At 50.4% G+C, this 25851-nt stretch overlaps 1 protein-coding gene across 1 annotated transcript in view; it reads right to left on the bottom strand.

Annotated features, from left to right (window-relative positions):
* SEZ6L (seizure related 6 homolog like) overlaps nt 1-25851 on the bottom strand; it is a 163359-nt gene that overhangs the window by 70006 nt on the left and 67502 nt on the right. Inside the window, exon 2 of the mRNA XM_050924391.1 lies at nt 412-1125. Within this exon, the coding sequence (XP_050780348.1) occupies nt 412-1125 (714 nt within the window). The remainder of the gene's footprint in view (nt 1-411; nt 1126-25851) is intronic.

The following is a 25851-nucleotide window of genomic DNA, read 5'->3' as shown; positions in this document are numbered from 1 at the left end:
TGTTCTAAACCCTCAGTTTCCTGCTCCACATTCACTAAGTTCTGCTGGTCCCACTAGAACCGCCTTCCTGATCCCCAAGGATACCTCAAAGATTTGACTTTGGGTTACAATCTCGGTGTCTATGCCATTGCATTGCTAGCTGGCTCCCTCTCCCTCTCCTGCGTTATGCGCCAGGCTGCCTTTCGTACAAGAGTCAAGTGCACTCTCTCCTGAAAGTGGCCATGCCATTGTACTGGTGCAGATTTTTGACACCAATGAAACGTGCAAGCTCTTGGGCAGCTCCAAAAGCGCACGCTGCATTTGCAGACACAGGAAGTGTGTCCTCTCTCGCTTCACAGCCTGGTGACTCCACCTGCCTCTTGCTGCGGCTCAGGGTTTGTGGGGCTGTGGCCGTGCAGAGAGGGGGCTTACCTGGCGTGTGCTCGGTGGTGATGACTGTGGTGGTGATGATGGTGGAAGTGGTTGTTTCTTGACTTTCTTCGGAAGCAGATCCATTCATCTCGTTCTCTGCACTGCTTGTCTTGTTGGCACTGGGACCGATTGTATCACCTTCTACAGCAGCCGCAGCAACCACAGGCTGCTTTACTGTCTCTGGACTTTGGGAAGTGGGCTGGCGGATCACAGGCCATAACGTAAAAGGAGAAATCTGCAGCGGAGACTGGCTGGTTGTGCCATTGCTTCCTTTCCTGCCACCCCACAATGGCAGCTCAGGGGTTGCTTGCTTGGCTTCAGTAGCCATAGTAATCCCATTCCCAAGTGCATGAGGCTCTTCAGCAGAGGTGAAGGCCCTGGCGCCTGACAGCTTTGGCTGAGAGGCAGCTCTCTGAAGCATTGATGGGGTAGTTTGGGGTCTCAGGTGCTTCCTTGCAGTGTTTACTTGCTTCAGAGAAGGTGGCTTCTTCTTGGAAGGGAAAGTTTGTTTTGTATGGGCTTCAGGGGCTTGTAGAGGCAACAGAGTCGTCTTCTCAGTCACAGAATCAAAGAAGTCTTCTCCCGACTGAACAAGGTTGTGAGCTGTGGTGTGGGGGAGCTCTCCCTTCTCTTTGCCAGTCGTGTTGTTTGGGAGTTCATCAGAGCCGAGTGGGTAGGAACTTGAAGGGGCATTCTTCCCCTCTGAGTTAATGTCTGCAAGAGAGGGAGGGGAAAGAGATGCACTGAAAATTCTGGGCATGAAATTATGCACTGTACCTAACTGCATTAAATCAACTCCCGGGGAGAACAGCGGCTGCCTGAGCACCCCACCGCACTCACAAACATTCTGATCATGGCAGAGCAAGAAGGACCCTGCACTGACTGACTGACACACTGAGATTTTTGCCAAACCCAGAGAGCCTTATCTCACAGCTCAATTCAGTGCTTCTCTCTGAGTCCCTTTCGCTAAAAGTCAGTGGTTCAAAAGGTTCATTTGCTTATGCTGAGTTTACTGCTGTAGCTCAGTCTCTGTGAACTGAGACAATTTTACAATCCGCATCAGCAAATAGGTTTACTTGGAAGAGATAGATTGTGCTTTTGTTCCTTGCTATTGTCACGCATGTACGGTACTGCATGCCCAATGGAGGACAGACACCTAATCAAGCTGATCTCCTACTTTCTAACCACGTAAAACTACTGTCGTGTTTAGACAGCACAGCCAATACACTCTTGTGCGAAGAACATCAGAACAGCCAGACTGGGCCAGTCAATGGCTGCAGTGGCCAATGCCAGGTGCCTCAGAGGGAATGAACAGAACAGGGAATTATCAAGTCATCCATCCCCTATCACCCATCCCCAGCTTCTGGCAAAAATTAGGCAAAGGAAAAGACAGAAAAGATTAGTCAAAGCTATATCCCCAGAGTTTAGCTGTGGAGACTGGTCTGAAATAGAGATTTATTTATGACAATTTATCTGATTCTGCTGTAGTCCTCAGGGTAAAATGGTCTGTGGAAAAACAGCTACATAAAAAGTAGCATAATGTAAAATCAAACAGAATAAACACTTTCCATGAAAGCAGTGATTGCTCGGGAAGGTACTTAATACACTTTACTTAAGAAATGTAATGCAAACCCCTCTCCTATCTCACAAGCACATTTGGAGTCCAAATCCTCCAAACTAAAGGTTAAACACAGTGCAAATGAGATCTTTTCTATTCAGGGGCAGCTCCAGGCACCAGCACAGCAAGCACGTGCCTGGGGTGGCAAGCCCGCAAGGGGTGGCCTGCCAGTCGCTGTGAGGGCGGCAGTCAGGCAGCCTTCGGCGGCGTTTCTGCGGGAGGTCTGCCAGTCCCGTGGTTTCGGCAGTAATTCGGCGACGGGCATGGTGAAGGCGCAGGACCGGCGGACCTCCCGCAGAACCACCGCTGAATCCGCGTGACCGGCGGACCTCCCGCAGAACCACCGCTGAATCCACGTGACCGGCGGACCTCCCGCAGAACCGCCGCTGAATCCGCGTGACCGGCGGACCTCCCGCAGAACCGCCGCTGAATCCGCGTGACCGGCAGACCTCCCGCAGAACCGCCGCTGAATCCGCGTGACCGGCGGACCTCCCGCAGAACCGCCGCTGAATCCGCGTGACCGGCGGACCTCCCGCAGAACCGCCGCTGAATCCGCGTGACCGGCGGACCTCCCGCAGAACCGCCGCTGAATCCGCGTGACCGGCGGACCTCCCGCAGAACCGCCGCTGAATCCGCGTGACCGGCGGGCCTCCCGCAGAACCGCCGCTGAATCCGCGTGACCGGCGGGCCTCCCGCAGAACCGCCGCTGAATCCGCGTGACCGGCGGGCCTCCCGCAGAACCGCCGCTGAATCCGCGTGACCGGCGGACCTCCCGCAGAACCACCGCTGAATCCGCGTGACCGGCAGAACTCCCGCAGGACCGCCGCTGAATCCGCGTGACCGGCAGACCTCCCGCAGAACTGCCACTGAAGGCCGCCTGACTGCTGTGCTTGGGGCAGAAAAACACATAGAGTCTGCCCTGTTTCTGTTGTTAGAATAGGGGAATGTGTTTGAAATGTGACTGACTCCTTCACAGCTGCAGACATCAGCCACATCAGATATGAAAGCGCCTGCGCTTCCTGTGTTGCCTTCAAGTACCTACACGCTGCTTAGCAGTTATAGAAGCGCAGCTTCAGACACTGGTCTCAGGGACAATGACAGACTGACTCAGTCATCTCACGGCTTCTCTGAGCTCCTTACAGAGATTTTTCTTGTGCTTTTTGGCTCCTGCCATGTCAACTGCAGTCACATTCGATGGCACTGCACCCACAGTATCACTGATCATTGGAAAAGCCAGGGTTTATGAGCATGAATCCTCGAAGGGTGAAATCCACCCCTGTGCTAAGAGCCAGCCAAAGGCCCATCTAGGTCCACAAAAGTCCTGCTTCCTCTTCTGACCGTCAGTGGAACTAGAGGGGCAGAGAACTCAAGTGGGCTCTTTACAATTTCACACCGAGGTGAGTGTCAGTAAAGAAGGAATCTGTCAGACAAAGCCCAGGGCACAGTCAGATCTGCACTGCTGTAGAACACAGACAGGATTTTGTAAAGCATCAGGGATTTTAGTATACAAAACTTCCTCCCCCGCCATACTGCATCAGGCTAAACTGAGTTGTGACAGACAGAGGTGAGCATGGATGGGTGTAAAGCTACTTCCAGGTTCATTTTTATAATCAGAACTAAAGTGCATGAAAAATGGTGTGAAATCAGCCGTGCAAAGTTATCACTGAAGTTCACCACGTCAAGCACAGGACTTGTATCACAGCGATAGCAGAGGGGAAGGGGCAGAAATGCCTTTGCAGCACCCTGTTCCTGCAGCTTCCCAGTATCTGGGATAAATTAGAGCCACCGAAGCTTTCAATAGTGTAATGTAGATTTTGCTCAGATATAGATTTTTTTGTATAAGGGTTAAATATATTCAGATCCATCACAACAGTGATTCCTTGAAATTTCAAGGACAGTAAATTCCAAACAAATACAAGGAAATTCCATTTTATGCAATTTATAATCAACACATGCAAACTATGACCACTGGAGGTCAGTCAGAGGAAAACAGCCAGGACGAATTAGGCAATGGGGCATGGGATTTTATTACCATTTGACTAGACGGGGTGAATAACAATTTCTCTAATATATTCAGGGTCTGTTTCTGCTTACAGAATATCCCAGTTCCAAATGTAGTTCCCTGCATTTGCATTATTCTAAATCAGACAGCAAACATTTTTGGGTTGCACAAACTAACCCACTAGCAGAGCACTGAGCAGTTGTCAGCCAAGCGGTACTGGTTAGATGAGTCACATGGTGTTGTTTCTGAGCCGCGTTTGCCCAGAAAGTCTTTAATTTGCTTTTGCTGACACTGAAACTATGGTAAGATCAATGGAATGGGGGTAAGTTGGTCGTTCCAGGGCCCACAAAGGCATTTCCCCAGCACTGCACAGCCAGGCCAAATGCACTGGGGTAGGGAGAGGTTCTTCTGACCTCCCCAGTGGTCTGATATGCCCAGGCAGCTCCTGGGATTTAACGCTATTTCACAAAACAGCCTCTGTCTGTGACAAGTGGCTTGAAGCCCTAAATTACCCTGAACATTTCATTCAAATTAAGATTAATGGCACTTAAAATAAAAGCACTATAGTTATTTTTACATTTGACATTATCTCCTGCCCTTGAGTTTCCAGGAAATAATCCAGGACCAGAGTGAAAAGGAACAAAGAGACTCTTTGATGTGAAATCTGAAATGTAGGGCCAGTTCAGGGTTATTAGCATAGGTGAGTACAACCTCTCTGGAATTTAACCATTATCTATAATAATCCATGATTTTAAGGCCTTTGAACTTCTTGCTTCTGAAGTTTTAGCATTAGTTTTGCTATTACAGAGTCTTTGAACTAGGCATGAGAAGTTACATGAGCTGAACACAATGAAAATAGCCCATTAGCAGTGTAGCTGGAATGTACAAATGCAGCGAACAGGGACAGTAATTTAAGAGAAACACTGTAACAGCGTCAGCTGCCTCCTGAGCGCCGTTTCACAGACTCCACATGCTTTTCCAGTGGTCAAAATACCCCCTCTTTAGAGCCTGGGTTTATTCACCGAAAATAAACTCAAAGTCCCAAGTTAAAGTCCAACAAACCAATGTTGCTCTTCCTGCTGTCAGGTCTTGCTGCCTGGCGAGCTCTGCAGTCTCTCCCCTGCTTGTTTAAGGTCTCTCCTATCATAGCAGGCTACTCCTCAGCTAACCCTTCCGAGCCTGAGACTTAATTGTCTGAAATCCCAGGGCTCTGCTGGAGTCTGCTCACTCCTAGTAGGCTTGGCTTGGCCTTGCCTTTCCCTTCTCCCCTCTCCTCCCACCCCTCATTGCAGCTTCCAGCTGCTCTCTAGGAGGATCACCTGATCCCTCTCAGGTGGCCTCTCTCAGGACTCAGGTCCCCAGACCCTCCAGCCCTTAGAGGGCAGGCCACCTTGTTACAAAGGTTACAAGACAAGTGCCAGAAATCTACCATGTACAATAGTTTTCACCTGTTCAGTGAGGACTGATATCCCCAGGGCATTGATGGGCACCTGAGCAGATAATCCTATAACAACATAGACAGAGCTGGAGATCAGGCTTCCAGTGATGCTAAAGTGGCAATGAAAACTACTTGTATTTACAGTGCACGTTCCTGCCTCCATATCCGTCAGAGAAAACGGCGCTAATTTGCCATTACACTTTGGATGACAGCGTTACCCTCAAGCAAGCAGAGATCCCTGCAGAGTTCCTAGCACCACTCCACGGAGAGAGCGTTTCATCATCTGTGCTGGTATCCCAAGTAATTTAAACTGAAAAAGGGCAGAAGTGACTACAGATATTTAAATAAATATAGAGCCTGCGTCTAGATTGCCCTTACACTGACAAAACCAGTCCTCTCTCCATTCCCTGGGGTACAGGGAAGTGCATGAGTCAGCACAAGGAAGCATTCTGCTGTGAAGAGAGTAACATGCTGAAATGCGGGTTTTTGTGTTTAATATAGACACTCTTCAGGGTTGGGGACAGAATGCAGGCCTCGAGGATACAGGCTGATCTGATATTTGATTCTGCCTAGACTGAACTGGCCTTCACATTGTATTCTAAAAAAACAGTGTTTAGCACGGCAGGACTTCGATAGCTGTGTGAAAAAAAAACTAGGGGAAGGCTAGGAACTTCTAACCAGGGACTGAGGGTGAAGCTCTGGGGTGCTGGTGCTGTCCAGCTGACTAAGCCTTTGGACACTAGTGTGTGCAGTCCCCCGTGTAGGGGGCTCTCGCTGTGGCTGAGCAGAGAAGATGGGCATTGAGGAGAAGTTCACAAAACAGAACCCCTTTATTGCTCTCCAATCTGAATCCTGTGTGTGTGCGTGTGTGTGACTGTAACACAATGCCTCATCTCATACAGCAACTGTACTACTGTGATGCAGTAGGGACTGTCTGTGTGAGGAGCGGGAGAGCAGGGGAGGACTTTAGGGGATGGACGATGCCAGGGCCTGTAACCTGAGCTAGGTAAGGGAGGGGAAAGGTCAAACACCTTTGCCCGGGAAGGGGACAAAGGAAGGGAGTGGCAGGAGGGAAGCAGTTTGAGTTTGGGCTTGGGGCTGTGTGGGCGGAATTCAGGGTATCCTAGCTAGGATCCAAGCACCCTGAAAGCCCAGAAGGACTCGGTGGAGGGGTCCTGACTGTGCCTGCAAGCTCTGCTGTAACCGGTGTTCCTGTTGTCCAATAAACCTTCTGTTTTACTGGCTGGCTGAGAGTCACTGTGGGTCCCAGGAAGAGGGGTGCAGGGCCGGACTCCCCCACACTCCGTGACAACTGGTGGCAGCGGCGGGAGATACTGCACCCCGTGGACGGCGCTTCCTGCAGTAAGTGACTGGGGAGCAGTAAAACGAAGGGGTGGTTAACCCCTGGGAGTGTGTGCCCAGTGAGAAGGACTTTGCAGTAACAGGGTCCCCCGGGGGATTGCAGCGAGCGGTCCCAGGGGCGGAGGAGTCTGCAGCTCGACCCTGGCAGAGAGGTGGTGACCTCAAGAAGGGCTGGTGCACTAGGGGTCCCCCTGGAAACCGTGGGGAGCGGCGAGCACCCCGGCCTGTGAGTGGCCAGCAGGAAGATGTATGCCAAGCGGCGCAAGTGTGACCTGGTGGAGCTGTGTAAGCAGAGGGGGTTGCGCCCGGGGAGACGCACCAAGGACCAGCTGATTGCCCAGCTGGAGCAGGGAGACCGCATGGATGAACGGAGCCCTGTCTCTGAGGGAAGCAGCCGAGCAGTTGCAGCGCAGGCACCAGTGTCTGTCCCCGCTGGGAGTGGTCAGCCGGCAGACGAGGGCTTCCCGAGACCCCCCCTTCCTAGGCGTAGAGGAAGGGCGGGGAGGAGCCCGGTGTATACCGAGGGCACCGTGACACCCCCGGCCAGCAGGGGAGCCTCACGGCGAAGCTCACCCCCCAGCAGGGGATCCTCCCGGCAACGCTCGGCATCCGTGGAGCGGATGCGGCTGGAATATGAAAGGGAGCTGAGACGGGAAGAGCTCGAGTTAAAGAGGCAAGAGCTGGAGGAGAAGGCGAAACAGCGTGAACATGAGGAGAACCAGCGTAAACATGAGGAGAACCAGCGTAAACATGAGGAGAACCAGCGCCAGCGTGAGTGGGAGGAGAAGGAGAAACAGCGTAAACATGAGCTGGACCTGGCCCGGCTGAGGAGCAGTGAGGCTCCAGCTGCGGTGAGTGAGGGGGGACCCAAGCCTACAAAGAGCTTTGATAAGCACTTGCTGCCCCGGCGTAAGGAGGGGGAGGACATAGATACCTTCCTGACGGCCTTTGAGAATGCCTGCGAGCTGCACAGGGTTGACCCTGCAGACAGGATCGCAGTTCTCACCCCCTTACTGGACTCCACAGCCGTGGAGGTGTACAGCCGACTGAAAGGGGCGGAGGCAGGGGACTACGAACTGTTCAAACAGGCCCTGCTCCGCGAGTTTGGGCTGACTCCTGAGATGTACCGGAAAAAGTTCCGGAGCCAGCGTAAAACCCGTGAGGTCACATACCTACAACTGGTCAACCGGGCGCAGGGGTATGCCCGCAAGTGGACAGCTGGGGCCCAAACTAAAGAGGACCTGCTTGACCTATTCATACTGGAGCACCTGTATGAGCAGTGCCCGTCCGACCTGAGGCTGTGGTTGATGGACCAGAAGCCGGAGAACCCGCAGCATGCAGGCCAGCTGGCTGACCAATTTGTGGACAGTCGGGCAGGGGATGGCAGGGAGGAGTCTCGAAGGAGCAGGCCTGCCTCAACGCAAAGAGAGAGTCAACATGGGACCTCCCAAAGGGGGCCTATGGAGAACCCCCCCAAAAGGGGAACATCCAGCGGCAGGTCCCTCCGACCCACTCAAGGGGACCCACGAGATATGGGCTGCTATCGCTGTGGCCAACGAGGTCACATACGGGCCCAGTGCCCCAAGCTCAGGGACAGACCAAGCAGACCCAACCCGCAGAGGGTGGACTGGGTAAAAACCCAATCGGAGGAGGGGCTACATTCCCAGGAAAGGGGGGTTGGCAACATACCACCTATGGATGCTCCCGGTTCCGGGTTTTTGGTTTACCGAGTGGGCGCGGGGCTGCCCCTCCGGAAAGAGTGCATTGTTTCCCTGGAAGTGGATGGAAGGAAGGTCACTGGGTACTGGGACACGGGCGCAGAGGTGACGCTGGCCCGGCCCGAGGTGGTGGCCTCAGATCGGATGGTGCCCGACACCTACCTGACCCTGATGGGCGTGGGCGGGACCCCATTCAAGGTACCCGTGGCAAGGGTACACCTGAAATGGGGGGCCAAGGAGGGCCCCAACGATGTGGGGGTACACCAATATTTGCCCACTGATGTGTTAATGGGAGGGGACCTTGAAGACTGGCCTAGTAACACCCAGAGTGCCCTGGTCGTGACTCGTAGTCAGAGTCGGCAAATGGCACTGCTCCCCGACAACGGGGAAGGTACTCGACCTGAGGTGCAGGACCCTAACTCAGGGAGCGGGGAACGCCCAGGGGCACGGTTCAGAGAGGCTGCGGCCTCAGACCCAGCCAGCAAGAGAGAGCCGGTCCCCATTCCTGTCCCAGCTGCTGAGTTCCAGGCCGAGTTGCAGAAAGATCCCTCCTTGCGGAAGCACAGGGACCGGGCTGACCTTAGTGTGGTACAGACCATGAGGAGAGGTTGCAAGGAGAGGTTCCTGTGGGAGAAGGGGTTCCTGTACCGAGAATGGGCTCCCCCAGGGGAAGTAGAGTCATGGGGGATCAGGAGGCAGCTGGTGGTTCCCCAGAAGTTCCGTCACAAGCTGTTGTACCTGGCCCATGACATCCCTCTCGCAGGGCACCAGGGAATCCGGCGCACCAGGCAGAGGCTGCTACAGAACTTTTACTGGCCTGGGGTCTTTACCCATGTCCGACAGTACTGACAATCCTGTGACCCCTGCCAGAGGGTGGGGAAGGCCTGGGACAAGGGGAAAGCGGCTTTGAGGCCTTTACCCATCATAGAAGAACCTTTCCAGAAGGTGGCCATGGACATAGTGGGACCCCTCAGCAAGACGACCCGGTCAGGGAAGAAATACATCCTGGTGGTGGTGGATTTTGCCACTCGCTACCCCGAGGCGGTGGCCTTGTCCTCTATCGAAGCAGACACAGTGGCAGATGCGCTGCTGACAATTTTCAGCCGGGTGGGGTTCCCCAAGGAGGTCTTAACGGACCAGGGGTCCAACTTCATGTCGGCCCTGCTCCGGTCCTTATGGCAGAAATGTGGGGTCCAGCACAACTGGGCCTCAGCGTATCACCCCCAGTCCAACGGGCTGGTAGAAAGGTTCAACGGGACGCTGAAGATGATGCTAAAAACATTTATGAACCAGCATCCGCAAGATTGGGACAAGTACTTACCTCACCTGCTGTTTGCGTACAGGGAGGTACCCCAGGAATCTACCGGGTTTTCACCTTTCAAACTGTTGTATGGAAGGCGGGTGAGGGGGCCCCTAGACCTGATGAGGGACGAATGGGAGGGGAAGGCCGCTCCCGAGGGAGAGTCAGTGGTGGAGTATGTCCTGACCTTCCGGGAAAGACTGGCCGAGCTCATGGGCCTGGCCAGGGAGAATCTGACCCGAGCCCAGAGGAGGCAGAAGGTCTGGTATGACCGCACGGCACGAGCCCGTGCCTTCGCCACCGGGGATCAGGTGATGGTTCTTATCCCCGTGAGGAGAAACAAACTCCAGGCCGCCTGGGAAGGGCCCTTCAAGGTTATCAAGCAACTGAATGAGGTAAACTATGTGGTGGAGCTGTCAAACCGGGCACATCACCGTCGGGTGTACCATGTGAACATGATGAAACCATACTATGACAGGGGGAATGTGGTGTTGGCCGTGTGTGGACATTGGGAGGGGCAGGGAGATGACCCCTTAGTGGATCTATTCCCTGGGACAAAAGCTGGTTCCCCCCTGGAGGCGATTCCCCTCTCTGAGCAACTGACCCCGGGCCAGCACGCTGAGATCAGAGGGGTGCTGCATCTATACCGACAGCTGTTTTCCAACCAGCCTGGACGCACTAATTTGACTGTCCACCGGGTGGAGACCGGGGCACACCCCCCTATAAGATGCTCCCCTTTTCGGGTCACTGGTAAAACTGCCCAGGATCTTGAAAGAGAGGTCAGGGACATGCTGGCTTTGGGGGTGATCCAGCCGTCTTCCAGCCCTTGGGCCTCGCCAGTAGTGCTGGTTCCCAAGAAGGATGGGTCAATCCGGTTCTGTGTGGACTATCGAAAGCTCAATGCCATCACCGTATCTGATGCCTACCCTATGCCCAGGCCTGACGAGCTCCTAGACAAGCTGGGAGGTGCTCGGTACCTCACCACTATGGATCTTACCAAAGGCTACTGGCAAGTGCCACTGGACGCAGATGCCAGGTTGAAATCGGCCTTTATCACCCCTCTGGGGCTCTATGAGTTTTTGACCCTGCCCTTCGGCCTCAAGGGAGTGCCGGCCACCTTCCAGCGCCTGGTGGATCAGCTACTGAGGGGGATGGAGAGTTTTGCCGTGGCGTATATTGACGACATCTGAGTCTTCAGCCAGACCTGGGAGGACCACGTGTCCCAGGTTAAACAAGTCCTGGACCGACTCCGAAAGGCTGGGTTAACAGTAAAGGCTGAGAAGTGCAAGGTGGGGATGGCTGAAGTATCTTACCTGGGCCATCGGGTGGGGAGCGGCTGCCTGAAGCCGGAACCAGCCAAGGTGGAGGTGATCAGAGACTGGCCTGCTCCCCAAACCAAAAAACAGGTCCAGGCCTTTATTGGGATGGCGGGGTACTATCGAAGGTTCGTGCCCCACTTCAGTGCCATAGCCGGCCCCATCACTGAACTGTGCAAAAAGGGGAAGCCAGACAAGGTGATCTGGACTGAGCAGTGCCAGAAGGCTTTCCGGGCGCTGAAGGAGGCTCTGGTTAGTGGCCCAGTTCTGGCAAACCCAGATTTTGACAAACCCTTTATGGTGTTCACCGATGCCTCAGACACGGGACTGGGGGCGGTGTTAATGCAGGAGGATGAAAAGGGGGAGAGACACCCCATCGTGTACCTGAGTAAGAAGCTGCTACCCCGGGAACAAAGCTACGCGGCCATCGAGAAGGAATGGCTGGCCATGTGTGGGCCCTTAAGAAGCTAGAGCCATATCTCTTTGGGCGACACTTCACCGTGTACACCGACCACTCTCCCCTGACCTGGCTGCACCAGATGAAAGGAGCCAACGCCAAGCTCCTGAGGTGGAGCCTGCTCCTGCAGGACTATGACATGGACGTGGTCCATGTGAAGGGAAGTGCCAACCTGACAGCGGATGCGTTGTCCCGGAGAGGGGGCCCTGAACTTCCCCAGGTCACTGGGCAGAGTGACCCCGCTCAGTTCAGTCTCGAAGGGGGGAGAGATGTGATGCAGTAGGGGCTATCTGTGTGGGGAGCGGGAGAGCAGGGGAGGACTTTAGGGATGGACGATGCCAGGGCCTGTAACCTGAGCTAGGTAAGGGAGGGGAAAGGTCAACACCTTTGCCCGGGAAGGGGGTCAAAGGAAGGGAGTGGCAGGAGGGAAGCAGTTTGAGTTTGGGCTTGGGGCTGTGTGGGTGGAATTCAGGGTATCCTAGCTAGGATCCAAGCACCCTGAAAGCCCAGAAGGACTCGGTGGAGGGGTCCTGACTGTGCCTGCAAGCTCTGCTGTAACCTGTGTTCCTGTTGTCCAATAAACCTTCTGTTTTACTGGCTGGCTAAGAGTCACTGTGGGTCCCAGGAAGAGGGGTGCAGGGCCGGACTCCCCCACACTCCGTGACAACTACAGAAACCCTAAACCCCAAGGAGAAAGGCCTGGTTCGTTGCTGGTCACTGTCTGGTACTTGGCCAGCAGGCAGCGGAAAGAAGGGTGAGGGGTGATGGACAGATGGGTGGAAGACTGGGCAAGCTAAAAAGCGGATCTGCCAGTCCTGGACTCTGCAGCATAGCTGGTAACAATAGAGACGGTGCAAGGTTATCAGCAGCCAAGGTATTCATTACAGAAGAAGAGGTGAAGGGAGTTTTGTCCTGTATTTGCTTTAACGTCTCATCCACACTCGCTTTGCATGGTGCCCAGGGATTATTTATGTCTGTGGCTGGTGCACTAAAAACAAGTGACTCCATAACTGAAATATGGAAAACTAAGCCACACCCAGCACCACTTCCTCAGGCAACCCTCCAGCTATATCCATCCAAACGCCCCCTCCAGTGAGTCAGCCAGTGGCCATGGAGAATGGACCTCATGTGCCCTATGGCCACATGACTGCTGCTTGGGTGAAACTATGCTCCCAGGGTGACAATCACCTCTGCACAAGGTTCACACACCGCTCCAAACCCTTACAGGATTTATGTGGTGCAGAAACTTTGTACAGGCCTCTGCAGAGGCGGTTTCACCCTGGGTGTGCTCATCTAGCTGGTGGAATAGGAATAACTAGGGTAAAACTCAGGGCAGCAGGATGAAGCCTAACGACATTGATGAATTTCATAGCTGATGGAAATATCAGATAACTGTTAAAACTCTGGTATGTTTCAGAGCTGATGGTGAATCCAGCAATTCATGCAACAGCTCCTGAATTATACAATGGGGGATACGCATCTTTATCCAAGGCCTGATCTCTATATGCAGTCTCCTCAGACACAGTCTCCCACCTGCCACGTATACCAGCCCACAGCGACCAAGTGCTCAGCTGGTTAATCTTCCCACACACCATCTGATCAACAGCCAACAGATGGAGCAGCAGGGGATGTCAGACATTTAGCTTCCCAGCTCAAGAGGGACAGGTTCCTAGGGAAACTGGGGGCTAGTGGACTTGAATACAGAGACTGCCTAGTTAGCAGCATTCTGTGTTCCTAGGGATGTTCATTTGAAGTGCGAAACTCCCTCAACTCTCCTTGGGCAGCACTCAGCACCTTGTGGGATCGAACTCTTAGGCCTTGAGGCTGCCAAGACGTATGCGAGTATTAACATTCTGCACTCTGAGTAGTTCTATGGACGTCAGTGGCACTGTTCACCCACTGTCATGTTAACCACGTCTGCACGACTGGGGTCTTAGTTGGTCTCTAACTTCGGGCTGGCAGAATTCAATTTTTTCTAATTTTGATGATTAATATTGATTTTTATTTAAGAATATTTTTTATTTTTAACTATTTTTATTTTTACAGATGCTGGAAATTTAAGGAGGGAGTAGGTTTGGGGCTGGGGTTAGGGCAGCGCTGACAGCGAGGTTGCAGAGGGCTCCCAGCACTGATAGTAGGGCTGTTGGGGTCTTCTGCCCCAGACGCTGAGGTGCAAGATGCACAGGAGGGTGTGGTCCTGGCCCACTGAAGTAGAGACCCCGAGCCAGGACTGCAGGGAGGAGGACCCCCCCCCCGGCGGGGTGGTGCTGCTGAACAGCTCTTGCCCGAGAAGGGCTCCCACACTCCTGGTTGACGAGTGGGACCATGACTGAGGGGTAGCAGAGGGCTCCCTGCATGGCTGCAGGGCAGGTGACACCTGATTTGCTCCGTTATGTTGGGGGAGGCTGCTTTCCTTCTGACTGTCACTGATCAATGCGTCTTTTCACTGGTTTCAATGTGGCAGCTGAAATTGACGTTTACCAACATCTGTCACTTTAAATCAAAAGCTGACAACCCTGTTCTGATTGACAGTAGTTTTAGGTTTCTGTTACCATCAGACGTAAGAGATGGCTGATAAGTGCAGGAGTGTTTGCTGGAGATGTGCCACCTTCTTTTCTTTCAATCTATAATCAGGGATTTGAAATATAAAGTCGTTGTTTTTGTTTTGAAGGCTTGGAGCAATCAAAATAAAGGATGACAGGAAATGAAATGTAATTCTTCGTGACTTGTTCAGTTTCCATACTGAAGAGCATGCATGTAATTATGACTATTTGTGGTCATTCAAGACCCCCTGGCTCTTCTGAAAGACCTGGGAAGCTATCTGTGGTGTCTTGGCCAGATTTCAGTTGGCTTAAAGATTTTACATTGACCTGAATTCCCTCTACATTGTGTTAGTGGCCCCAGTGCTGGGGTTTTGTTTTGTTTTTTTGCAATACGGAGTTGCTGACAATCATTTAGCAAAGTTTGGAAAGCGATTTGGGATACGTTTGGATGAAAGGTGACGTAGAAACACAAGAGCATTAAGGGTTCTAAGGGTGCATCCACACCAGGCTTTTACAACCTGGCACTGTGGTAAATGCCTAGTGTGGACAAGGCTGCCCCTAGTGTTTACCTGATACTACACCAAGACTGCAAACTGCCCCGTCTTCACTAGGACTTTACCATGTGTTCACTAATGTGGTAACATCCCCCTTTTTCCCTAGTAAAGACAAGGCCTGCACGGCCTGGATTCCTCCTCTGCCCCCAGGCCGTGCTGCTGCAGGTGAGATCAGTGGAGGTTCCCAAGAGACCCCCGCCCAACCCCACGGGCCAGCTCCAGGGTTTTTGTGGCCCCAAGCAGCAAAAAAACAAAAACAAAAACAAAAACACGCCGTGGTCGCGATCTGCGGCACTACCGCTGCTGCTTCAGTCTTCGGCGGCAGGTCCTTTGCTCTGAGAGGGACTGAGGGACCTGCTGCCAAATTGCTGCCGAAAAGCCGGACCTGCAGCCCCCTCCCCGTGGCCGCCCCAAGCACCTGCTTGCTGAGCTGGTGCCTGGAGCCAGTCCTGCCCCCACTCCCACCCCAGGGTGACCAGATGTCCCGATTTTATAGGGACAGTCCCGATTTGGGGGTATTTTTCTTATATAGGCTCCTATTACTCCCCACCCCCTGTCCTGATTTTTCACATATGCTGTCTGGTCACCCTCCGCCTCCCCACAAGAGCCAGGCAGCTGCAGACAGCGCATTGTCTGCAAGGGCTGCTCTTTCAAACCCTCCTGACCCTGATGCAGCCTCGATCTGTTGCACACTGGAGGAGCCCAACTGTTTGAGTGGGCATTTGGGGAGGGCCGAGGCAGCTGGGGTGGGATTTCTGTTTCTGCTGGGTGGGAGATTTCGACCCATGTGCTGCCATCTGGAAGTCATTGCATGGGGGCAGAGGCTGGGCAGAGAAATGTGCTGCTGTTTTGACTTTGCAATGACTTTGTACTGTGGCTTTTGCTCAAGGAGAGGGTGTCAGCAGTGTCAGACAAACACACTTTTATGTTGTATTTAAATGCAAAGACATAAGAGTACTTGTTCTGGTGCATCATGTTCTCACTCACTAACAAGTTATCCTGCAGCGCATGCTGACTTTGGTAGAATATTCTTTAGGATTCTTCTGGGTCTGGTTAAATCTCCTCCACTCCTGGCCTCTCTTCTCTGCCCATCATCTCAGTGGAGGCGCTAGTCTCCTCTGTGTATATTTAACAATCTGATGAAGTGAGGCTAGCAGCAGCTCCCCCTGTTAGCACTTTAAGCTCCTCTCTCTCCTCTCATCCGAGGTTGGAGAGTGACTGATTGCACAGCAGTGGCGTGGGAGAGTGACACAGCAAGGCTTATTGGTATGGAAAATTGACCTTTGTGTGGGGTGAGTCACTCATAAGCACCCCAAGAAAGTCCCAAGTAAATAACAAGCTGACAGCTCGGGAAGGAAAACACCAGCGCTGCAGTTTGGCCAGATGAACAGACATGGGTCTGGAATGGATTCAGACACATTCCCAGATTTCTTAGAGCCACATATTACTGAACAACTTGCCTTGCCATGAAATTGGTCTGGAATCTTTCTGCCAGTTCAGAGGGACCCACCTATCAAGACAATCCGCTAGACTGGGAGATGTTATAGGTGGAGGAGAACTGTCAATTCACTTCTGTTTGAAGTATCAGCTAGCTTGGTGCTTAGATCCCATGGTCATGAGTTCCTGAGGCTGATACAGTCAGACAGACAGAAGTAGAGGAACCGTGGATTAGCGATCACTTGAGGACATAGCGCTGTGCCTTCTACACTGTACAGAGGACAGAGAATATGGTGGCTTTTTCTCAGGGCATGGGACAATAGGGAGATTGTTTTTGATTGGTTAACACAAGTGCGTCCGTGGGCACAAGGAAGCCAGGAGGCCATGTGCTGTGAGCTAGCTAAGGGAGTGCCAGAGGGTAACAGCTCCTCATGGGGAGGAGAGGGGTGAGGCAGCCCATCACTTGGCGGGGGAGGAATGAACAGACAAGAAGTGCAGGATCTGGGACTTGTCCCTTTTTTTAATTCCATGCCTATTACGTCAGTCACTCCTGAGCACTAAAAGGGGGAGTTCGTACTTAGAGAGACAGTAAAGGGGAATGACACTGAATGTAAATCGCATCCTTCCGAATGCTCCCAGAGGGCTTGGAGCTGCTTAGGACTAACACAAAAGCTCCGAGGAAGGGGCTGGCTGAGAAGCTAGGTGCTCCATGCTAACAACTGTGCACTTCCTTCCGTTTTCCCCAGCTCGCTGTCCTTTCTCTTCCCCTGGACGCTGGTTGTGATTATTTCAAATGTTAGCCCTGGGGATTTCTGCATGGAACTAAAGATGCTGCCTGCACAATCAAAACTGGCAGAGGATAAAGGCAAGAAATTGGCAGGGTCTGATGGTATCGACAGCCAGAGGAAACCAGCTGAAAGGCTTTCTAACTAGCTGGGTAGCGTAGTGGCCAGAAATGTGTGACAATTGTTAGCCTATGATGGTGATAAATAAAAACAACACCACGAGCACTGATAAAAGATTGCAAAAGCCTCATGACAAGATTCCATATCAAGGCCACGGAGCCCAGAGACACTCATGTGTTCTGACTTCTTTCACAGCATGGGCCAGAGACTTCACCCAGGGATTGCTGCCAGTATTGAGCTATTCCATTGCTTTTGAAAAGACCTCTACTCTTGATTTAAACACCCCGAGTGCTGGAGAACTTTCCTCCACCCCTCGGGGAGTTGATCCGTTAGTTAACTACCCCTCACCATTAGAAATTTGCACCTTAATGCCAGGCTGAATTTTTGCAGCGTCAGGTTCCAACCACTGGCTCTTGCTCTGCCTTTATCTGCTGGATGAAAGCGCCCCATGGAGGTGCTGACAGACTGCAACCAAGTCACCTCTGAACTTTCTCTAAGATAAACTACACACATGGAGCTTCTTTAGCCTCTCATTGTAAAACAGCTTTTCCCAACCTTGACTCGTTCTCATGGCTCTTTTCTGAACTCTTTAGTTTGCCAACATCTTTTTACAGTGCAGACACCAGCACTGGACAAGCTCTCCCAGGAACAGTCTCACTAACTCTGTTTAGTGATAATTCTTCCCTATTTTCACTCTATTTACCTGCATCAACACTGAATTACCCTCTTAGCCACCACATCTGACTGGGAGCTCATGATTGGTTGATTTCCACAGGACCCTTGAGTCTTTTTCAGAGTTGCTGCATTCCAGGATACAGTCCCGTGTCATGTGAGTGTGACCTGTTACGTTCACAGCACACATGCAGAGACGTTAAATAAAAAACATAAATACTCTTGCTGGAAGGTTGCAACGTAACACTAGTTAGAATTCAGAGCCACGACACATAAAACCCCAGAAACAGAGACTGAGAAAACAGGCTGCTCCCTAAGGCAATGGGGCACAACTCACTCCACCTTGCTGTAAGCTGGCTCTTTCTGGATTGTCTCTGCCCCACAGTCCCCTAACCTGCAAGCAGGACCACTAAGAATCAAGAAAAGGGAGCTTAGGTGGTTTCAAGGCACATGACTGTTTACATCCAAGGCCTAACTTAATCATTGATCTCACTGTCATACATGATCTTAAGCATTGTGCAAAAAGGCAATTTTGGCTCCATGAAATATTTTCTCTCATGCATTTTGTACACGCTCCTATAAAATTGCAGGTACTCAGGATTTACCCACTGGGAGCAGAAGGGACATTTTGCTGTGTGTTGTGTAAAAGCTGCTTTATCTCATTACTCTTAAGCACTGAATCATAATCTATCCTGCTGTTTATGCAATTAGTTGCAATGAGAATTGGACAGATCATCAGAATCCAGGCAAATGTTGACAAGATTGGCAGCCCAGCTTTTAGGCAGTGCAGTAAAGGATTTATTTGGCATTAAAGACCAGGACTACAATTAAACTCTCTTCCCCTCCAAAGCCCTGCTGGAGTGTATTTGCATGCCGAGATGTAGAATGTGCTTCTCTGAATTTGTTTTGAACAAGGAGAAGCCCTGACCCCAAGAGAAGTTGTGGAGAAACTATGAACTTTAAAATGTCCACAGAACAATTAACAATGGCTGAGATGCTGGTGTGCTGCAAGTGCTGCTCGTTACACAGCTCAGGATCATCTTGCTGTTACTTCCACTTCCCCGCTCTATTTGCCATATCCCTCTATTGTCTCTCGCTGGATGCTTAGGAAAGAGTCATGCATGTGCTTAGATTTCTGCAAGCGAATGGCCGCATTTGGAGATTAACGGCATGTGTTTTTAAATTAAGCAGGTGCATAACAGTTTGCAGGCTCAAGGCCTGGGACTGGAAGAGGCAGCGGACATCCCTTAAGCTCTGCCATAGTTCAAATGACAATAACCACAGTGCTGGGGCATAGGCTTAGCTGATGTGCTCGGGGAGACAGGGCACAGAGCAGACCAGCACTGGGGACAGATGGAAGAGTGCCCTTCTAGCCAGGCTTTTGTGATTCCAGGCAGTCGTTGCTCTCTGACTCACATAGGGGATCCATGCTTCAAGCAATCACTCAGTTAAAAAAACCCTGGTGTTCCCATGCACATAATAACCACTCGACAGCACGAATATCACTGGAAAAGGCAAAGCAGAAGGCAGGTGCGTCCTAGCTCATGGAGACAAGGGCTGAATATCCCACTGCACAGGGGAGATAAAGGGTTCGCACTTCTTACTCATCTTAGCCCTCTGGGAAGTCTCAGCAGAACAAGAGACAGTACAACGCAAAAGGCAAAGCCCAGGACCTAGCCAGAGAGGAGAGAGTTACACGCAACTGCTTTTCTGAAGCTGAACAGGCTCTTAGAAATGTCATAAATCTGTGTCAGTTAAAATTTCTTTACCCCCTATATTTAGTGCAGTAAATGTTTTTTGTGTACTCGGGACAAACTTCGGTTCTGCTGTTGTTTGACCCGATCTTTCAATAAGAAAAATACAGTCTGGGCTGGCACTGCGGTAAGATTGTTGCTGTTTGTTTTCTTTTCAACCTGTTTGAATAGCTAATGTGAAAAAATGAATTTAGTCCAGCTTTAGAGGAGATTAATCTAAACAGAGACTTTGTTCATTTAGATTCAAGCTGCAGAGAATGTTAAATTGCTTTTCCTGAGCCTCATAGCTCAGCCCAAGGGGACAGCAGCTAATGCACTGGCTCTATTCTAGAATAATGTGAGGAAATGCCGATACTAAGAACAATTGTGGTACATGCCTCTCTGCTGCATGAACTGAGTGACTATGTGAACTGAGAGCTGAATTGTCTCAGCTAAAGATCTGCCTCTAATGGTTTCTGATGTTCCCACCACGATCGGGCCATAGGTTTTGCTTTCCTTACTCACACTGAGCAGTGCCTTACTCCGAGAGGAGTCAAACTGAAATCAGAATATGGTACCATGCAGCATGAGTAAGGCGGGAGCATTGGGCGTCGGGGTGAGATCAAGTTGCAGGATGATGTCTTTGTTGAGTTGTGTCATTTTAGAGCAGTGACACATTTGCTGTCCATTCAACTCGCTTTGTGAAGATTGAAAACCCGCTGTTCTTGTTGCCTTTTCAGATGGGAAAAAAATTGAAAAGTTTTGAAATTATTGAAAGTTTCATCTTTCAGTTGAAATGACTTTTCATTCACAATCTAAGTTAATTTTAGGTGGGGTTTTTTAAAGGTGAAATGGAAATGCTTCGACTGACCCAATCTTCACAAAAACATCGAGGTTTCAACTTTTGTCCCGATTTGGGATGGGACAGATCTCGAATTCTCATGGGGTGGGAACAGCATTGCCTCGCCAGCTCTGCTGAACAGGACAGGTCACTAATATGCAAACTAGCAGCAGACTAACCTGCCAGTCCCTATACTGTGGAGAGGTCATTGGGCTCAACTTAGCATCACAGGTTAGTTTTCCACAACTTTTAAAGATGAATCCCTGAATTAGCCACAGTTCAGTAAATTCATTAGCCAATTCCCTTAGCACATTTCACACGTCATCTGGATGGAGTAATTTGGTCAGTCTCCAAAGGTTCTTTTTCCTGCTTCTTCCCAGCAGGGTCACTGTCGCCTCCTGGCTGCCCAGGACTTGTTTCTTGTTGAGACACGTTAGAAAGAAGTGGCTCAGTTGCTCAGCTCTTGTAGATTTATCACGGATTTTAATCTCACACTCGTTTATTAATGGCTCTACTTTCTCTCTAACGCCCCTCTTACTGGGCCAAATCCAGGCCCTGTTGGTGTCACTGGGAATTTTGCCTTTGACTTGACTGAAATGAGGATTCGGCCCCTTTCCCCCTTTGGCGGTGTCAACAGCTGCTTTTCTGTCTGAGCTGCAAAGTTTCACTGGCTCTTTGCCTGCTAACTTGTTTCCTCCTCCATTCCCAGGACAGGCTGGTGACAGTCCCACTCCCACGCACCCTGTCGGTGACTAGGCACCTGTTTGTTTGCTCTATTTTAATGTTCTACACGGGTTCCTCCTTCAGGGAACAAAAACAATATATTAGACACATAAGAGACAGTAACGTCCAGGGAGGAAGAAAAGACTTGCTATCCCGTCACCTCTGTATTTGTTGTTCACTAGGGATGGCTGGGAAATTAGTACCGAGTGTCTAGCATTTAACATAGTATATTAAAGAAGGAGCATCCCAAGGTCATTTGTATTGTAATTTATACCTTAGTTTTTAAAATGGTTGTTGCTATTAAACTACATTTTGTGTTTCCGGAACATTGACTAGTTTCCCATTAGCTCCTCCACAAGAATGCATTGAAATGCTTCTTCCCTTAACAAAGCATGAAACGAAACACAGTATTGTGACTCCGTAATGAGATATTTAAAATGCCTTAATGTCTAAAGGGCAAATGGTTCCCTCAGTGAAATGCAGATTTCCCAGGTCTGGGCTGGGAGATACAAGCACAGTACCGGCTCCGGCTGCTACAATCCACAAAGGAATTTTCTACAATTTAAAAAGTGATTAATGATCTGAGCTCAGAACTGAATCAACCACCCAGCAAACTGGTGCCCTGGTACGGCAAGCCCACAAAGTCATGCCAGAAGCACTAAGCAATGGTCATGCTGCTGTTCCTGACATGTTGCCAGGAAAGAAATTTCCACACCCCTTTCTGGACTTCTTGTCCTACCTCGATGACAGTGCATAGGGGCAAGTTCTGCATCCCCTCTGTGCTAGAGAGATCTCAGGGGTAGGGGGCATCAAAGAACAGAAGCCAGAAATCTCTGAGTTCTAATCCCAGCTCTGTCACTGATGTGTTATGTGCCCATAAACATGCCTCTCTGCCTCAGTTTCCCTATCTGTGAAAGGTGATTAATTGGCTAGTGTCTGCATAGTGCTGTCAGCACACAGAGTGCAATAGAAGATTATTGCTTTATGTATTATTTGTAGTGCATAGAGGCCCAATGAACTGGACATTATAGTAACATATAGTACGAGACAGTCTCTACCCCAAAAAGCTTACAGAATGTGTGTGGTGGGCGGGGGAGGAATACAAGTGACAAGCAAGACAGTGATTATTTTGTATTGGATGGCAGTAACCTGGGAGGAATGGGTGTGTGCACGCTTGAGCTGAAGCAGTCCTGAAGTAGTGCCGGGTTTCTGCACAGGAATGCATTTCACCCTGCATTCATCTTGTCTGTACCCTGAGCAGGGCATTAAAAAATAAATAAATAACAAGGCTAAACCAAAGGCAGCCTGTTCTTCATTGCAAGAAGATTTCAATAGTGGTGTCAGGCTAATGAAGGCTTTCAAAGACGTTTTTTCTGAGTACTCTGAATCCAAGCACCAATTCTTTCATCTCCGAGCTGCATGGGGCAGTGGCTGGCTGTTGCTGACAAACCTAAACACGCCTGGATCTGGGGTCTGAAATTTCAAGACTTCACATGGAACATTTCATCAAAGAGGTAAAACGGGAGCTGGGGGATTTTCACAGCTTGCGTTTGTCAATTAAAAATTGTGAAAGACTCCCTATGTCCTCCGAGACTGGCCACCCAGTGCACGGGGCTAGTGTCCACGGAGCACTACACTCACCGTGAATTATTTATAATTTGTTTTGGAGATTTACTTTGAATTGTACTAGTAAAAAATATTACGACATGGGGCTGCAGTGTTAGCAGTGCAGGAGAAATGAATGGGAATATGTTTATAGCCAGACCCCAGAGTCTGTGAGATCACTTCAATGACATGCCACTGACAGCACATAACGGCTCTGCTCAGCAGAGAAACTGACTTTCTTTTGCTGGGCGGTAAGGAACCTTTACAGGCACTTGGCTGAGGGGATGAGTGAGCAGTGGATTGCAGGGGCAATGGGCAAGGTTCTCTGGAGCCTGTGCTCGGGGTTGGCAGGAGGTCAGACTAGGTGATCTGATGGAAACATCTCTCGGTCTAGGGCTACGTCTACACTACAGGATAAATTCGAATGAGCTTAAACCGATTTTATAAAACAGATATTATAAAGTTGATTGTGCGCGTCCACACTAGGCACATTAATTCGGTGGTGTGCGTCCATGGTCCGAGGCTAGCGTCGATTTCTGGAGCGGTGCACTGTGGGTAGCTACTGTAAAATAATGAGGCCAATAACGTTGATTTGCGTCCACACTAACCCTAATCCGATATAGTAATATCGATTTTAGCGTTACTCCTCTAATTTTGTAGGAGTACAGAAATTGATTTAAAGAGCCCTTTAAATTGATATAAAGGGCAGTGTAGTGTGGACGGGTGCAGCGTTACCTCGATTTAACGCTGTTAAAATCGGTTTAACAGCGTAGTGTAGACCAGGCCTAGGGCTACACCAGCCCAGGTACTGGAATCACACCTGGGGATGGGGGTCAAGTGCTGAAACTGGAGCTGTGGCTCTGAAGTGCACAGGGTCTGGGCAAGCATACACTGGCCCTTGCTTTGTTGTCATATGGCTTAGAGTTTGCCTGAAAGACTTTTCAAAAATTGGGCCTGTGCCCTTTGCAGCTTCTTTCTGCAGGCCTGACCAGGTCTTCAGGAGTATGCAGGGGCAGTGGGGATAGAAGTTACCTTCCTGCTAGTTTTTTTCCTCCTCAGGAATGTCGCTGCTGCTCTGGCCTACTTTTGCTGGAGTTCTCACACCTTAACTGAAGAGATGGGGATGGGGAACCTTTAACAAAACGGTCCATCTCCAAAATGTTAATTGGTCATTGAGATAGAAGTCATGGGAATGAAAACAGAGTTTGGAACAGTTTGAGTGGCAGTTCTGCCCCTCTGCCGCTGCTGTGACCTCGCTATTGCCTCTTGTGATGTCACCAAGTCACTAGCCCTCCTGTCACCTGGGGCAGGAACAACCTGGGCTTTACGGTTAAAAAAAGAGGAGAGGGCATGGAAAGAAATCTCTTAAAAAAATCCTAGGAACATAAAAACACAGGAACTGCCAGACTGGATCAGAGCCCAGATCTGTCTAGCCCAGTGTCCTGCCTCAGCCAGTGGCCAGTGCCAGATGCTTCAGAGGCAGGTTTAAGTACCTCATATTCAGCAGACGTGGGATCATCTGGCCCACACAGGTCTCATGCTGGTCTCTGACCTCTAGTCTTGAGGATTGTTCTCAGCTTTAGCTGTTTTCTTTGGTTTACCACAATGCTGATAAGCACCTTTACCAGGGGTTTGGCAGCTGGTATCAAAATGCATCCTGAGACCAAGATGTGGCCCAACAATTCCCAGAGACCCCAAACCAGAATGAGGGAACCCAGTCCTGAACTGGACTTATTCCTAATCCGTCCATGGACATGAACCCTGAGTCTGGGCCCAGGCACTAAGGTGTACCCATAGAAGGATACAAATGTTTAGTTCACTTGCAAAACACATTCAAGATGGCAAGTTTGTTGCTGTGCAGATTTGGGTTCTATTACAGGGAAAAACAGAGCACCTGCTGCAAGGATCCACGTCACCCAGTGAGTCAGTTACTCCTTAAGAAACTCCGAGACGTCTTTGTAATCAGTAGCAGTAATGGCCTTTGATTTGTAATGAGCAAAATCGCTACAGGGAACTTTTCAGCTTAGGCTGAGTGAGGTTTGGGGGAGGTGTGTTAGCGGCTGGGAAGAAAATACAAAGTGCAGAAGGGAATGGTATGAAGGTGGAAGTAAACAAATGATTGAAAGTCACTTGCATTTCAGTGAAGCCCGGCTGGATTAAACAGCAAGTCCAGTGTCCTGTGTCTGGCCGTGGAAGGAGCCAGGCAGCAGGCAGTTGTGGAACAACCTGCCACTGGGGCTGCGCTTGGAACAAAGCAGGGTACCCTATGTCCCTACACGTCTACCAGTGACAAGTTGGAATGTCCTGCTGTCAGCAAGGTGAACTGATGTAGATAAAATCCTGCCCAAACCTCTGCCTAATCTTAGAACCAAATCTCAGCCTTGCTTGGGGTTCGCTAACATTTCCTTTGTTCCAAAGCAGCTTTGAATTCCATCGTTTCAATAGGAAGCAGAAGAAGGACACAAATGACACAACCAGATAGTGGTGAAGGTACCTTCGGCTCAGGCACAGCTGGAAGGTATGGAAAATTCTCTCTCATCATTCCATAACTGCATGGCTCTGTCTCTCAGAGAGATTCCAGAGCCAGCTCTATTCCTCGTCAGCTAGTAAAAGGAAGAGGAAAACTGAGGCCCATTGTATAGGCAGACAGCATCTGCAGCGTGTTAGCTGCCAGACGAGGAGATAACATGCTTTATTAGTTTTATGATCACACTATGTTTCACAACCTTTTTCCATCACAGGCTGGGCAATTTTAGCATCAAAACGTATTTTGGTGCAAACAGTGCTGCTTAAGGAGTAAGTGAAAAATAAAATCTGTAACAGAGCCTGGCAGATCAGAGATTAAAGTTAACTTCAATTTGCCAAAGTCCCACTGTACAAGCAATGAATGTGCACAGGAGAAGGCAATATGCATCACTAATGTCAATGGACTGAAAAGCAAACTAGAGACGTCCATGGTCACTCGAGCTCCCCTCCAGCTGCACTTCCTGGGTGATTGGATTTTTAGCTTGATGGTGCAATAACAAGACCGAGGACTTGGCAGTGAAGCAGAGTCCTTCAGAAGAACGTGTCCCCAACTGACTGAGGACAACAGGGATTCAGACAGGATTTTGTTTCTTGCAAGCATCTGTGACATTCTTAGCGGCGCATTGAGGCCTCAGGCCTGCACAACTGTGAGGGTGCCAAGATCCAGCCCACGCAGGAGGCGCTGTAGAA

The sequence above is a fragment of the Gopherus flavomarginatus genome, chromosome 15 (assembly GCF_025201925.1).
Source record: "Gopherus flavomarginatus isolate rGopFla2 chromosome 15, rGopFla2.mat.asm, whole genome shotgun sequence".
Lineage (NCBI taxonomy): Eukaryota > Metazoa > Chordata > Testudines > Testudinidae > Gopherus > Gopherus flavomarginatus.
Note: the sequence above shows the minus strand (reverse complement) of the source record. Positions and strands in the feature narration are given on the sequence as shown.